Raw genomic sequence first — 16,038 nt, forward strand, 5'->3', positions numbered from 1 at the left:
TTTCCAAAGAAAACAGGAATAAAAATAAAGAGAAATCTACACCAGGCCCAACAGCAGCCCCTGGGGGACACAGCAACCTGGGCACAGCAAGGATGAGCCAAGGACAGAGCACAGGTATTGGCCTTTTGTCTGGAAAGCAGGAGATGAGGAGAGGCAAATGCCCAAACCCAGCTGGGTGGTGACAGGGACAGTGCCCAGTGCCAGGGAAGGGACATTGGAGCATTCCCAGCAGCTGCCCACATGCTCTCTCCTGCAGCCAGTGCAATGCTGGAAGCTTCCACGGCCTCACCAGCTCTGCTCTGCTCACCCACACATTCTGGGTGTGCACAGACATGGATACAGCCACCTGCACCATGCCCTGCAGATCCCACTCCCACCGGAGGCCCACACCCCTCTCTGGCAGCCCCCCTTCCCATGGCATTCCTGGGGAGCAGCCCCCACTCTCAACCTGGGCATACACACAGCCACAGGAGGCTCTGTGGATCACTGAACCCTGATGAAGTGGCAGGAAGAGCCTCCCCCTGACCCTTCTTCCCAAACAGCACATATTTAAAAACCAAAAATCCTACTGGAGAGTCCTGGAAGCAATTTGGAGTGTGAAATCCTCAAGGCTGCTGACAGGAGAGACCGAGGTGGAGCCAGGTCACGGAGACCTCTGGAAGGAGAGGTGGCTATGGAGCTGGGAAGGAGGCAGGTGTTCCATGTGGTGGGCTGTGAGGGGTCCAGGCTGGACCCAGATCCCACAGGGAGAGTCCTGGCGCAGTGCCAGCCCCTGGGTGCAGCACCAGTTCCGAGGGAGAGCGGCTGGAGCTGCCTCAGTCCAGCCCCAGGTCCGAGTCGGAGGACGAGCGCTCGTCAGCGATGTTGCGGATGGCGTTCTCCATGGGCGCCAGGTTGCCGCTCGGAGTGATGCCCATGGGCTGGATCACCTTCTCCCTGCAGCCAGGACGAGAGGGGAGAGGTAAGGCAGAGCTGCAGCACAGCATGGGAACAAACCAGGAATTCAGCAGCAAGGTGGGGCTTGTGGAAATGGAACACCACTAAAGACCCCTTCTGGGAAATGAGGACAGTGCCAGCCCTAAAACTTCCAGCATGGCAAAACAATGGCCTGGAAGCACAATCCTATTCCCTGGAGTAGGCTCCTTTCTAGACTCCTGTTCTGTGTGGTTCAGGATTCCCAGAGGAAAACTAACATTGGTGTCCATGCTCCTTTCCCTCCAACATAGGACGGACTTCCCTCCTTTACTCTTGAAAGCCTGAACTCAGCTGGGCTCCTGTGGGTCAGAGATAACTGGAGAAAGCACTCCAACAGGGAAAGAGGCTGGTGGCACTGGCTGCCATCTGTCTCTGCTGCCTGTCCCCAAAATGCTGCTTCCCCCTGAGCTGCATTGCCAGGACAGAGGCTGCTGTCCCTTCCCAAGCACCTGGACAAACCTAGAGAGCAGCAGGTGCTTGGGAACAGTGCAGGCACAGCAAGGAATTCCACAGTGTCCCATCACACCAAAGCTGGAGAAGCTGGCAGCGCTTCCCTTGCATGTCATGGAGCCATGCTGAGGGAAGAATTTCCCCACATATCCTCTGCCACTCCTCCTCCTCGATCCCTCCAGGCCTTGGGAACACAGCCAAAGGAAGGTTTGTGACAGATGTATCCCCTGACACAGACATGTCCCAGTACCTGGACAACTTGTCAAACATGTTGACCAATTTCATGGCTTCATGCTCCTTCTGCTCCTCCGTCATCCCTTCCATGGGGTTGGGCAGCTTCTCCTCCACACGTCCCGTCACAGGGTTGATGCTGCACAGAGAGCAGTGAGGCCAGGGTTCAGGAGGGGACAGCAGGTGACAAAGGGCTGTTTGGAATCCTTCTAAGCCTCATTGAGCAGAGGAATGGCATAGCAGGACTGGCTGTCACCGCTGCTCGTGCCCTGAGCCCCAAGTGCCATCTCAGTGCTACTGGGGATTCTAACCTACATCCTTACAAACACCTCCCTATTCTCTAACATCCCCTCCTGCCAATGCCACAGTGCCACTGGAAATGAGGGACATGAGGGCAGGTGACATTTCCTCCCTTCTCAAGGCAGGAGACAAAAGCTAATGGAGGAAATCCCAACAAACCTGACCTGCAGGGACACTGAACAGTGTGTGGGGGATGCATGGGTGGGCACAGGCCTGGATCCCCCACCCTCAAGATACTACCCACTGCAGAGGAAAAGGAGAGAAAGAGAGGGAAGGGAAAGAAAGGGAAGAGAAAGAGAGGAACCAAGAACCAGCTGGGTGTAGCAACATTGAGCCCTGGAGAGGGATAGGAACAATGTGCACTTCCACCCATGCTGCACATGGAAGAGCAGAACAGGGTGATGGCACCAGGTGCATGAAGAGGGATGAAGAGGGAAACAGCAGGAGAGGAAGGAAGGTATAGGAGAAGGGGATCTCTAGAGGAAGAGTGCATCTCTTTACTTGGGCTTTGCCTCTTTGTACTCCTCTGTGTCCGTGTCTTCATCCTCCGAGTACTCCCCCTCTTCCCGGCCGCCGGCCATGAGGCCCCGTGCCGCCAGCAGCCCCGCGGCGTTCCCGTAGCCCGTGTACTTCACAAACCGGGACACTGCCGAGAGAAGGGACAGAGATCACCCTGTGCTCCCCCACTCCTGTGTTCCCACCAGCCCCAGCAGCATGGTTTTGCCATGTCTCCCGGCCATGGAGGTGCTGACAGGGAGCAAGGCCCGTGTGTGGGAGCTGAACGTGGGCCAGGCTTTGTGCAGGGTGCTGGGGTGTCCTCCAGCACAGCCTGTCCCTCACCACTGGCCTGAGGGACACCACCTTCTTCCCACAGAGCTCCTGGAGCTCTCCCCTTTTCCCCACTCAGTGGGGCTATCCCAAGGGAAGGCAGCAGCCCTGCAGAGGGTCCCCATCTCAGCATCTCCCTGTGGAAGCCCCCAGGACTCACCGCTCTCCTTGCAGAGCACGAAGAGGAACTCAGCAGCGCAGTGCTTGACGTCGGTGTCAATGTGTGTCATGAGCCTCACCAGCTTGTTCCGCACAGGGAATTCCCCACCTCCGGCCGGTTCCGCACGTCCCGCAGCGGTGGCAGCACCTGCAGGGCCACAGCGAGGGTGACAGGTCACTGTGGCTACCAAAGCCACAGCAGAGGTGTCTGGGGGGTGGCCACAAGCAGGGCTCTGCTGGCCTCCCCTCAGGGCAGCTCCCCTGAGCGTGGGGCTGAGCACAGCATACCCTGGCCTTCAGGAACTTCCTGGTCTGCCGGTGGACTCGGGCACTCTCCGTCAGCAGGTTCAGCACAGGGGTCAAGCTCTCCTTCAGCTTGTGGCCCTGCAGGAACATCCCCAGAAGGAGCAGCACGTCAGTCATGCTGAGCTTAGCTTGTCTGGCTCATGCTGGAGAACACGAGCACAGACCATCAGGGAGATGGATGGACACGGAGCTTCCCAATCTCTGCCACAGGCATTCAGTGCCCTCTTCCTCTCCACACCACTTGCTGTGGCACAGGCAGTGCCAGAAATATTTGGGCAGGGCATCCAGGGCAGAGAAGTGCAGTGGTAAAATCTGGAGGCCCTTTGGAACAACTCCAGAGGCTGAAAACTGTACTCAGCTTAAAAATAACATGAACTCAGGTTTCCAGAACTGCCCGCTGGATCACTGCTGAGTGAAACAGGGCTGATTTGTCAGTCACCCAGTTAATTATCAGCTAACCATCCACTGTTCTACCAATCTCACTGCCCGCAGCCCCCAAAGCAATGGCAGTCACCTTCCCAGTTCAGGGATGTTGGTTTAGTCCCACCAACCACAGCTCTGCCAAAAGCTGTCCCTCCTACAAAGGGCTAACTTCAAACCAAGCATGCTGCTCCCACCAGGCTCTTCCAGGCTGAGGCAAAGGTGCCCTGGACCCGTGGGCAGAAGCAGCCCCACCACTCACCCTGTCCAGGCGCCGCTCCAGGAAGTCCAGGAGGATGCTGACCGCATCCATGTTGACACCCATGTACTCCAGCGAGCCCGGCCGCACTTTGGGAGTCAGTAGCACATCCAGACACTTCAGGGGCAGGTTGCCCAGCAGGTTGACTGTGTGGCTGCACGTGTGAGAGAAGAGAAGTGAACACACAGTGATGGAGCTTTGCTCACAGAAGTTCTTCAGCTCTGCAGAAATGAAGGCCCATCATTAACTTGCAGGAGTGTGAGGACACTGCGATCCAAGCTTTCCTGGAGTATCTCAAGCTCCTCACACCACTGAAAGGGGACAATTTAAGATGCTTTTTGGTAACTATATGCTGAGAGTCCAAAGATACTTAATGACATCTGAGAACCCACAGATCTTGACACAGAGCCAAGCAGGACCAATCTGGGTGGTCCAAGGTCTGTCTCTGGAGTCTCCTGTGTCACTCCTAATCCTGATGTTCCACACCAGCTCTGCTTGGGATCCCCCCAGCTATGTATTCTTGGGGACAGGGTAGTGTCACCTGCTCCAAGCTGAAACCCCTGCACCAATAATGCTTGGGAACATGACACAGCCAATTTCTCAGCATGGCTTAAGACTAATTAAGGCCACGTCATGGACATTTTAAAGCAGCACACTTCTTCTCTGGCCAGTTGCCCACTGAGGTGGATGTCACCATTAGGACAGCCTGACACAGAACACAGAACAAGATCTCAGGGTCAGGAGGCCATGGCACTCGCACGTGGCATTCCCAGGGCAGGAAAGGCTGTTTCTGAGTTCCAGCAGTGCGAGGGATCCCCAGGCTAAACCCAAAAGCTGCTGGTCAGTAGGGTCCCTCCCAATCACCCAGGGAGAGGCAGGATGTGCCTGAGGGAGCTGGGGAAGCTCCAGGTGAAGCTCCTCCCGACACAGACCTGTGGAACTCCTCGGTGCGGTCCTCACCGTCGGCAGAGATCATGAGGCAGTGGCGCAGGAGGGCACCCAAGTGCCTGTACAAAGCAGCATCTTCCTGGCCCCAGCATGGAGAGAGGAACACCTTGGTCAGCAAAGGGCATCCCACACATCCCAAAGCCTGCAGCCCATTCCCCCCTCCCACAGCCTGACTGTGGACTGCAGGGCATTCCAGAGAAAGCAGACTCTCAATTCTCCATTTGGGAATGCTAAAAGCACCGGCAAAGTAAGGGATAGTACTGCACTGGACAGAGGCAGTGCCCTAAGGACACCCAAGTCCCTCACCACCCTGAGGGTGCACAAGGACCAGTCTGGGACATGAGAAAATGCAAGGGAGGAGAAAACCTGCAAAGCCAGAGCTCAGAGACACATGAATGTCACAGGCCCAAGGAGCTCACCTCATCCACCTCCCTCTTGCTGGAATCAAAGGTGATATTGAAGAGCACTTTGAGGATCTCCATGGCTCGCTCTGTCTCCTGCCGAGGCAAAGGTGGGAGCAGTCCCTCCTCGGTGGCGACCTCGTAGGGGTCCAACCACTTGACCCCGAGGGTCAGCTCCAGGGTGTCTGTCATGAGGCTGATTCCCCGGAGCTCCTGGGCGAGCTGCTGCCGGATGTCCACCCTGAGGGCCGTCAGCAGGAACAGCAGGCGCAGGTCAAAGAACTTGATGTCGTGAGGAAGACTCCGCTCATTGTAGAGCTTGATGCGCCGTGCCAGCCCCACCACCAGCCGCCCCTCCGCCGTCAGCTCCTGCGCCATGGCGCTGCTGAACACGATGTTGCACAGGCATTTCAGGGATTCCAGGATTACATCCAAGTCTGGCACCTCCCGGATGAGCTCCTCGGAGTAATCGATGCCGGCGTGCCTGGAGAGGGTCTTCAGGCCCTCCTTGGTGGTGAAGGGGTCGAGGCAGTGCTTGTCCCGGGACAGGATGCGGATGCTCTCCAGGCAGGTGACCTGGCAGGATGGCTGCAGCTCCCTTTCCAAGAACTTGATCAGCAGCTGGGCCATTTTCTGTGCAGTTGGAAACAAGCAATGCCTTGGATACTGACTCTTCCCAGGGCTCCCTACAGCACTGGCATGCTCTGCTGTGAACAACAGCAGTGTCCCCTGGGCCTGCTCAGGTGTGCACTCAGGAAGTGCCTGGCTCTAGCATTGATCCTGACCAGTCTGGGCAAGAACAACCAGGAAAAAATGTCTTGCAGAGGGTGTTGGGTGTAAAGGGAGAGCACAAACAGGGCACTGTTGTAGCTCTGCCCTGGTGAGGATGGTTCAGGCTGACAGGGCCAACCTGCCCACTGCACAAGGGAGGGACATGGGACACAAGGGACATGAGGAGAGCACCTGATGCCTTGGGAAAAGAGGTGAAGAGACCTCAGGAGATTCAAATAAGCAGTATCTCCTTAATTTCAGTGCTGTCTGGAGACCTACTGGCCCAGATCTTCCATGGGTACAGACTGGCAGAGCCCCACTAACACAATTCACAGGAGCTGCAAAGCTCATGGGGAACAGTGAGTCATGGAGCAGCACGAGAGCACAGGTAAGGCCTCACAGACACAGGCAGCTCAGGCTGAACCACGTGTGGCAGCACTTCACATCACACCAGTAACCCACACACACTGCTGGGGGAGCCCACCAGGCCTCAAACACAACACAGCTCAGAGCATGGGTCTTTCTGTGGTGTTACAAGAGTTAAAGAACCCAAAAAATGAGGTTTGTAACTGGCTTAACAGACCCATTGCTTACACTTCAAAATAATCAGAGAATCATCCAGGTTGGAAAAGACCTCCAAGACCATCAAGTCCAACCTGTGATCAATCAGTACCTTCACAATCAGACCAGAGCATGGAACAGTCATACCCTGAATACCTCCAGAGGTGGATGATGGCTACATCACCTCCCTGGGCAGCCTCTTCCGAAGCCTGACCACCCTTTCCATGAAGAAATTCCTCCTGATATCCCACCTGACTCTCCCCTGGTGAAATGAAACTGCTGAGGGAAGGAATGAAGAAAAACTGAACTTCAGTCCTTAATGTGAGGCTCATGGTGTGCCCCACACTCACATCCTGGGGAAGTTACGAAGTACAGCTGTTCCTCTTCTCCTTCCTCACAGGGAGACAAAGTTTCAGATACAGTCCCAGCAACCAAAGCCTCAGGCTGGCTCAGGGGAAAGGGATCTCAGGGTATGTGCCTGAAGCTGAACAACCTGAACACCCAAGCACCAGGAACTAGTGATGATGTTCATCTCATATTTCATGGCAGACACCCCACAAATGGGACACTGTGCCTGAAGCCACCGTGTGACTGTCCCAGCTCACACAGCGGGTCAGTGCAAGGCAAAAGAGCTCAGATCTCATCAGATGCAGTCACACATTTCGGGCTGTGCCTGGAACTCTCCATGTGGCAGCAGCTGGACCTGGCACAGCCAAAGGAGGTCCTGCTCTCCACCCAGGCCACCTGGCCTGCACTTGCTGTGCTAACAGGCATTGGCACCATCCACCAGTGAACTGACCAGAGAACTGAGCCAGCTGGAAAACAACCCAGGGAAAACAGTCATTTTTTATGGCAGAACAGCCAGGCTGAGGCCTGCCCTGTCACAAAGTGCTGCAGGAGCAGGAATGAGCAGGCAGAGTGTCCTTCCCTCCAAGTGCCAGATTACACCAGCTCAAAGGATTTGCTAATACACAGCTCCTGGTAAATCCCACTGCTGGCTCCCAGGGGAGCCCCTCACCCTCCCCGAGAGCCAGCATTGCTGTGATCCCTGTCCAGAGGCACCAGAGATCATATCCATGGCTGGGACTAAATGAACCATGGAACCATTGCTAGGGTCAGAAGGATACACACCTTTATCCAAAACCACCAACTATGTTTGGTTTGGATAAACTGTTTTTTCCACTGATGGAAAAAACAGAGCCAGACACTACAAGCACACAATTCCCTAACCAAGTTAATGGAAAACTCTCAGTTCTTCTCCTGTGGGAGCTGCTTGCCAAGCCCAGCTGGACATGAGCACAGAGCAGCAGATTTACACACTGACCAGAGGAGGAAAGCAAGCAGCCTGTGCTTACCTTCCTTTCTTCCCGCTCCTCATCCTCGAAGATGAAGCACTGAGATTTCTGTGGGAAAAACAAAATCAGTCAGAAAGAGGAATAGGTTAAAGCTCCATGGGACCAGAGCAGAGTCATTCAGCTGGAAAGCAGCAGGTCCAAAACATGCGGCAACAGCAAACACACCATCTCCTGACAGTCCCCCCCACATCATGGGCACCACCCCTGGATGCACAGCACCAGTGCAGTGCCACAGGCCAGCTGACAGATGGATTTAGTTTAAATACTGCAGCAGCACAGTGGGTACTCATCCCAATCCCAATATCCTATAAGAGCCGGTAATTCCCCTGCTCACTGATACCACTGAGCTGTGCCTACACGTCCTCCCCTTGATATTTATTATTCCTTTTCCTAACCCAAAGAAGTCCTGTCTCCTTGGTACATGGGAATGGATCCTTCTGGTTACCCAGGCTGTTCTTTAAACACAAAGGACTTGACCTCCGCACTCCATCCTGTCCCTGTGCTAACAAACATTCCTGATCTACATTCATTGTGTTTCTCTTGCTGTTTTGTTTGTCCTTCACTGCCAGTCTCCTTCCTGACCAAACCTGCTCCCATGGAACCAGAGACCACAGGTGCCTGGGGAAAAGCAGCACCTCCCAGTCATTGAGGCAATCCTTGTTCAGACCAAGAGAGCATTTGATGCCAGCTTGGAGAACAAAAACATTGAAAATACATAAAACACTGATTATGTGTGTGCAGTCATCAAGAGCCCAGGGTTCTGTCCAGCCTGGAAGCAGCGATGGACACAGTGCCTGGAGCAGCCCCAGGTGTGCGGGCAGGACAGGTGTCCTCTGGCCAGGCTGTGTGTGAGCTGATCCAGCCACACTGCTAGGAGCTGATGGCTCAGGGCTGGCACCGCTGTGTTCCACAAGCAGGCTGCTTGTTCTTCCCTCAGCACATCCTCTTTTCAGGCTGTAATCCCATTTGCGGATATTTTGGCCAGACCTGGGGTTTTGCTTTAGCTGTAGTATATTCCCAGCAAGCAAAAACTGCACGCACAACAGTGAATTAAAACAAATCCGCAGGAAAAGCATACAGAACCATCAGCCTTGCAGCACAAGCAATGCCAGGCCATGCCAGGTTTATCTGCAGTTTCATAATCCTCTTTGACTGCTCCATTTCCTCCAGACGGGCCAGCAAACCCTGTGCTTGCAGTTCCCTAGGCTTGATACCCCAGGAAGGACCCAGCTGGGGGAATCCAACAGGAAATATGGTTTGGGGGCACACAGACACTGTTTGCAGCCCGAGGATGCTGGTGCGCACCTGCTGCTGGTGCTGTTAATCCTCAGTGCTGTCCTTAACAGACACCTGCTCCTTCTTGGCCAATATCTCTCCCCATTCCAAATCTGACTGTCAGGAATAGTTCCACACGCGCTCTCTCTCTCTCTCTCACACACTCTTGCAAAATATTCCTCAGGTTTTCCCTCCTGGCTTCCACCTACTCCAGCCTGGTGCAGAGTGAGTCAGAGTGATCCACAGGGCCAGCCCCTCTCAGGGGAAACCTCCAAAGGAAATTTCCCTGACAACCAGAGCCTGTTTCAAACAAGATTTCAGAGAGCCATAGAATATCCTGAGCTGGAAGGAACCCACACAATCCATTCAGTCCAGCTCCTGGCCCTGTGCAGACACCACAACAATCCCACCCTATGCCTGAGAGCGTTGTCCAAACACTCCTGGAGCTCTGGCAGCTTTGGGGCTGTGCCCACTCCCTGGGGAGCCTGCTCAGTGCCCAACCACCCTCTGGGGGAAAGAACCTTTTCCTAATACGCAACCTAAACCTCTCCAGCTGTTCCCTTGGGTCCTGTCACTGGTCAGAGAGCAGAGATTGGAGCTGCTCCTCCACTCAGGAGGAAGCTGTAAAAGGCTGAGGTCTCCCCTCAGTCTCCTCTCTCCAAGCAGAGATTTATCACCATGGATAATCTTTTCCTGCTTTAAGGCTAGAAATGCTCCCCTCTCTGCTTCCAGATCATTGGGGTTTGATGTTCTACATTCATTATTTACTGCTTTCAGAGCCATGCCCATACGAGATCCCAGCAGTCACCTGCAACCATCTTTTGACTTGCAAATCCCAACATCCTTTCACCTGCAGCTCCTCCCTGGGCTCTCTCAGCGCCTCCAAAACTGCCTTAACAAAAAAGCTCCTCCTAACTCAGTCCTCACCCTGACTCTTATTTCCTGGCCAGGCTTTCTTGGGATCTGGATAATAATTTTTTCAGGAGTCCCTGAGCTGAGGGAAGCATTGATGCTCACTCACCTCTTGGTTGTAGACCTGGAGCACCTTGAGAACCGTGTCCTGCTCCCCACTTTCCAGCGTGGATACCACAGCCTGGAGCTCCATTATCCCAACAGCTCAGCTACGGCACAGCCCGGAGAAAGGGGAACGAGGGGATTTCCAGGGTGATGGAAAAGCAGCTCAGCACACAGACCTCTGAGAGGGAAGAGAGAAAGGGGGTGGAGAGAGTGAGGAGGGAAAAAACGCAACACAAAAAAAATCCCAAGTGATATTTCTCACACTGCTGCATCCATAAAAGTGGAGCAGATGGATAACCCGAGCAAAGCCAGCAACCAGCTTCCTCTCTCTCCTGCTAATCCTCTTCTTCCTCGCTTTGCTTTTCAATGTTTAATATATGCCCTCCCGGGAAAGCACTCAGGGAAAACCTTCCCCCCACCAGCTGGGGATTAACGTGGAGCAGATAACAGCAGCTCCCTGAAATAGCTCCCTGCCTCCTCCTCCTCCCCGCCTGCCCTGAATTCTGCTGCCGCACGGGGGGAAAATAACAAATAAAGCCAGAAACATTCCCGTGGAGTGACAAGGGATGGAGCGGCGAGGCAGCCGGGCGGGAGAGCATCCTCCGGCTGCAGGCAGAGCTACCTTGGCCGGTGGTGGGAAGCAGATCGGGGAGGGTTTGGTGGCGGCTTGGATGATGGCCGGTCCCTGCAGGCGCGGCCAAAAGGCGCGTCCGGAGCCGCCGGGAGAGGCTGTCCCTGCCGACACTGCCGGCGAGCAGATGCGCAGCTCCGCGGGATTATTTTGGACACGGCACCGGGTTAGCGGCTCACGGAGCCCACGGTGCTGGGACGTGGCTCGCAGTGGGGGGAAATCCAGCAGATTTGGGCTCGGACATGTGTTCGGCTTCCGTGTTGCCATGAGGATGGGCTGAGCTGGTCACACCAAGCTCAACAAACCGGGATCCCAGGCCCAGGGCGCCCGGGGCTTGGGAATCACACGGGCTGTCCCCTCCTGCCCACGCAGCCCTAGAGAGGCTTTTCGAGCGACCAAAAGAGGCAGATCCTGCATTTTGGAAGGCAGAAAGCTGCGGATACAGGAGGCTGGGTTGGCCCGGGGCAGGGACACAGCATCCCCATGCACAGGGGCTGGGATGCAGGGGATCCACCTCTGCTTTTGGGGGATGACATGAACCAATGGACCATAGGGCACATCCCCATTTCCATACTCCTACTGCTTCCTCACACTGACACCTCCTTCCCCCACCATCTGGGTAAACCCCAAACCCCCCTTTTTTGTCTCCATAACCCTGTTTATGTCCCTAAACCCCTACATTCCCCCCAACACCTATTTTCATCTCAAGCCCGTTTTTCCCCCAAACCTCTATTTTTATCCCAAGCCCCTATTTTACCGCCAAACCTCTATTTCCTCCCCTCCAAACCTCCTAATTATTTCCCCAAAACTTATTTTCGTCCCTAGCCCCCTATTCTTGTCCCCAAAGCCCCATTTTTGTCCCCAATTCTCCCTCCGTATTTTGTCGCCAAGCCGCTGTTCTCCCCCCAGCCCCCTGTCCCTCCCCTGTGCCCGGCAGGGCGCTGGCCGTACCTGCGGCCCGGGATCGCTCGGGGGGCAGTTCCAGCCCTTCCGCCCCGGCCCGGGCGAGCGGCCCGAGGGTCCCGGTGCCGGGGGGAAGGAGGAGGAGGAGAAGGAGGAAGAGCGGGCGGACATTTCGTGGCGGCTCCGCCCGGCGGGGCGGGACGAGCCGGGGCAGCCATGGCGGAGCGGGGCCGAGGTGAGGGGACGAGGGACAGCGACAGGGACAGGTTTGGGGGGGCAGAAGGGGCTGGAGCGGGTCACAGGGACGAGGAACTCCCGATCCCACAGAACCCCACGGGGCCTCTTGCAGTGTCCCGATTTCTCCCCTGTAGCCCGGGAATAGCCCCACCCCGTACGCCCTAATTGCCTACTGGGCCCCTTTTGGGGTCCTGGGCTGCTCCCCCAACCCCTAATTGCCCCCCCCCCCAACCCTTAATTGTCCCCTTGAACCCCTAAGTGCCCTTTTGAGCCCCCATAGCCCATAACTGCCCCCGAATTCCTAATCCCCCCCGGACCCCCCCTGCCCCACAATGGGGGCAATGCCGAGAGACCCCAACACGGCCGAGGGCCAAAGGGCCCCGGATTTGCCGGGTTTCACCCAAATCTCACCCCTGGGTATCACTGGCCATAGAACCCCCGCAGCTGCTGCTGGGCCATGGTGGCAATCCAGGGTGCAAGTCTGGGTTCTCGCCCTGGCATGTTTGGGGGAAGTCTGTGGTGTTTTGGTCACATTTTCAGAGGGTTCCACGGCGCCAACCATGCGAGGAGGGGGGGCTGTGACAGGAACAGAGCCATGCTGTGGCAGGGCAGGGATGATGTGGGCTCCTCATTCTTCTCCCCAGGGCAGAGTCCGAGCGCCATGGAGGACCTGCTGGACATGGAGAACAAGCGGATGGCCGACAGCCTGGCCAGCAAGGTCACCAGGCTGAAGTCGGTGAGTGCCGAGGTCACAGCAGGTGTTGAGCTGAAGGACAGGCTCTGATCACCTGGGAGTCCTGCAAAGGATCACAGAACCATGGAAAGGTCTGGGTTGGAAGGGACCTTAAGGCTCATATAGTCCCACCCCTTCCCACAGGCAGGGGCACCTTCCACTAGACCAGGTTGCTCCAAGCCCAGTCAGACCTGAACACAGAGGAGTTGCTAAGCTCACCTCCTTGGGGAAATATTAATGAAAATAAGGCAGGTAGATTAATTTTGGAAAATATCTGTGTCTCTGTGTGGCTGTTCTTAAAGCTGGCTTGCTCCTACTAACATCAAACACTTGGATTTAAGCTTGAAGCTGTAAATTATTATTAAAAGTTTAGTACAAGCCATGAAAGAAGGCAACGACTCACTGTTGCCATCTTATTGCAGGGGTTCCATACTGTTGTCTCCTTATCACAAAAGTTTCATACCCTCTTGGTGTTTCTCGTGGGCAGCTCCTCTGAGCCCTGACCCTTTCTTCTTCACAAAGCAACCAACCAATACCAGTTCCCTTCTCACCCAGCCACCCCACTCTTTTATAGCACTCTTCTTCTCATTGCTTACACCTGTGGCCTGTTAAAGTCAGGCCTGTTCCTAATCTTTGATAATTGGCCCAGCTGCAACTCCTTAGGGCTAAGATTACTTTCTACACTATCTTTATTTTCTTATATTCTGTCCCCCTACAGTTTGCTCCTATTAACATCAAACACTTTGATTTGCAGCTTTAATTTCTAAATTATTATTAAAAGTTTAGTACAAACCATGAAATAAGTTGATGACTCACTGTGTAAAAGGGCAGGCTGAATTCCTGCCATTGTGTCCCAGGGTTTAAGCTCCTCTCTCTAGCTGGCAGATTTGGACAGCCAGGCTTTATTTTCAGAGCTGGAAAACTTCACCTGCCTGACAGGGAAATTCTATTTTCCTTGTTCCTGCACCAGACAAGCCCCTGTGTGTCTGTTGGAGCTGGGAATGCAGCACCTTGTTTAAATACTTTGCATTTCAGATTTTAGAGGTTCTCTGGACATTAAAAGCTCATTAATGCCCATTTCCTGCCTTGCCCTGCAGCTGGCTCTGGATATTGACAAGGATGCTGAGGAACAGAACCGCTACCTGGATGGCATGGTAAGGACCTGGGAGACAGGACACAGGGCTTTCTGTGCAAATCAGGGAATTGGGATGAGAGGTGGGACAGCAAAAGTCCTTAAGGGAGAAACCCTAAATCAGCACCGGGAATGTTGGGGTGTCCCGTGCAGGGCTTGGAGCTGGACTGGCTCGTCCCTTTGAATCCCTTGGGACTCGGGATGTTCCCTTGGGAAACTCGGGAAATTCTGTGATTCTACAAGGCCTCCAAGGTGTCCTTTCCTGCCATCCAGGACTCGGATTTCCTGAGCGTGACAGGGCTGCTGACGGGCAGCGTGAAGCGCTTCTCGGGCATGGCGCGCTCCGGCCGCGACAACCGCCGGCTGCTCCTGGCCGTGTCCGTGGCCCTCGTCCTCATCTTCTTCATCCTCTACTACCTGGTGTCCCAGGCAGGGACCTGAGCCCGGCCTGGGACGTGCCACAGGCCACACCCCACCGTCCACAGACCTGCCCACACGTTTTCCAGAGGAGCCTCCAGCCACACCTCCACCTTCCCAGTGATTTTCCTCCCTCGTTGCTCCAGCTGGGCCCAGACAGCTCTTCCAAAACAAGTTTGGCTCCAAAGGGATCTTCGTGTCTAACGGGATTTTGGGGTCATGGCTTGCCTGTGACCTCCTGCCTTGTCCACATCCCGTGGGCTGTTCCTAAGGGCCACTTCCACATCACTTCCTTCCATGAAACCCAGGAACTAACAAATCCAGGGACTTGTGGATACTCCATAAGCCAGCTGAGCTCTGCGAGCTGTAGAATTTAGGATGCTGACTTACGGGATTTGGGAGTACCAGTGTGTGACTGACATTCCGTGTGGCCACTCTCCATTTCCCTGGGCTGAAATGAAACCTGTGCTGTGCTGCTTTCGGGTGGAATTGGCATTGGATCTGGGCCTGGATACTCTCAGATTGTGGCAGGGAAGAGATGCAGGGGAGCAGGACTTTCATTAAATCCTGGCTTGGTTTTCTTCATCATCCTTGTGGGCAAACTGGGCTGGACCCTGTGGGAAGGGAGGGCCACAGTCCATAACCACAGGGATTTGCACTTGTGTGGAACCTTCCAGAACCTTCCCACACATGTGCAAATTTGGTTACTAAATCAGGGTAAAGAAATCCGGTGGCAGAAGGTCCAGTTAATTGTGGTTACTGTGCCACCCTGGTTTTAGAGCACTTTGTGGACATGTAGTGCCAATAAAACAAGAGGTTGAGGTGAAGTGGAATTCCCCTCTCAGTGCTGTCAGGAGTGGGGGGGAAATCAAGGAGGGATTTGCTGATTTGTTTATGCATTTAGAAGGTACAAAAGGAACCCCTGCCTTGCTTATTTCCTTCTCTCTTCCTGTAACAGCCAGGGCTCAGCCATTCCTCCTCCTCTGATTTAGACTCTCCAGCAAACCCTCTTCCTGGATGGATGGCTGGGTGTTCCTTTGCTTTCTCCCTGTTCCCACTGGGAATTCCTTTGCCCTTGGCCTGACTGGGGTCCGCAGCTATGAAGGGAATGTTGTCCCACGTACTAAACTGCTCACAAAACACACCCTGGCTGGATTAGGTGTGCTCTTTTCCATGTTTGGGAAAAAACGTGCAGGAAAGGCAAGGAGCAAGGAGGCAGCAGGAACTTCCTCTGGCTCTTCCTGCTTTCCTGGTGCAACGTGGCAGCTCTGGGCTCTTTCCTTTGGGAAGAATCGATGTCCTGTGATTCCTGGAGTAGGTGACTCCCGATGAAAGGATCCTGGAGCAGCCCGGCCCTCACTCTGGCGGGGTTTCTTTTGCCTTTTCTGCTGTAAATAAAGCCGATTTTAGACCTTTTAGCCCAGATGTTTGTTCCTTGTGCAAGGTGCAATGTCAGTCACCTGGTTGTACCTGTGGCCTCACAGCCCAATTCCAGCGTCACTTGGAGCCACCCTGGGGCTGCAGTGGGACCCTCGGGTGGGGTGGGGGACTCGCGGGGACTCACAGGGACACTGGGGAGGCCTGCGGACAGGTGGACAGTGGTGAAAAGGGACGGTGAGAGCCACAGGCCCCGGGTTGGGGGCGCCAGCGGCCTCTCATCCTTCGGGGGTCGGTGTCTCCACCCGTCTGCGTCTTCACGGCAGCCGCCCCAGGCCCCGGTAACGTGGCC

At 54.9% G+C, this 16,038-nt stretch overlaps 2 protein-coding genes across 2 annotated transcripts; one reads left to right on the top strand and one right to left on the bottom strand.

Annotated features, from left to right (window-relative positions):
- Positions 1-802: 802 nt before the first annotated feature.
- RIC8A (RIC8 guanine nucleotide exchange factor A) lies at positions 803-11,965 on the bottom strand. Its single transcript, XM_030950073.1, is given in 12 exon segments — positions 803-936; positions 1,676-1,795; positions 2,458-2,602; positions 2,945-3,035; positions 3,038-3,091; positions 3,232-3,327; positions 3,932-4,082; positions 4,861-4,955; positions 5,296-5,910; positions 7,965-8,012; positions 10,261-10,434; positions 11,839-11,965. Coding segments are annotated over 11 exon segments (1,620 nt in total). The 5' UTR covers positions 10,345-10,434; positions 11,839-11,965; the 3' UTR covers positions 803-815.
- BET1L (Bet1 golgi vesicular membrane trafficking protein like) lies at positions 11,931-15,727 on the top strand. Its single transcript, XM_030950074.1, has 4 exons — positions 11,931-12,025; positions 12,672-12,763; positions 13,858-13,914; positions 14,166-15,727. Exons 1-4 carry the CDS (start codon positions 12,007-12,009, stop codon positions 14,331-14,333), a joined length of 336 nt encoding a protein of 111 aa, XP_030805934.1. The 5' UTR covers positions 11,931-12,006; the 3' UTR covers positions 14,334-15,727.
- The last annotated feature ends 311 nt before the right edge of the window (positions 15,728-16,038 follow it).

The sequence above is a fragment of the Camarhynchus parvulus genome, chromosome 5 (assembly GCF_901933205.1).
Source record: "Camarhynchus parvulus chromosome 5, STF_HiC, whole genome shotgun sequence".
Taxonomy (NCBI): Eukaryota; Metazoa; Chordata; class Aves; order Passeriformes; family Thraupidae; genus Camarhynchus; species Camarhynchus parvulus.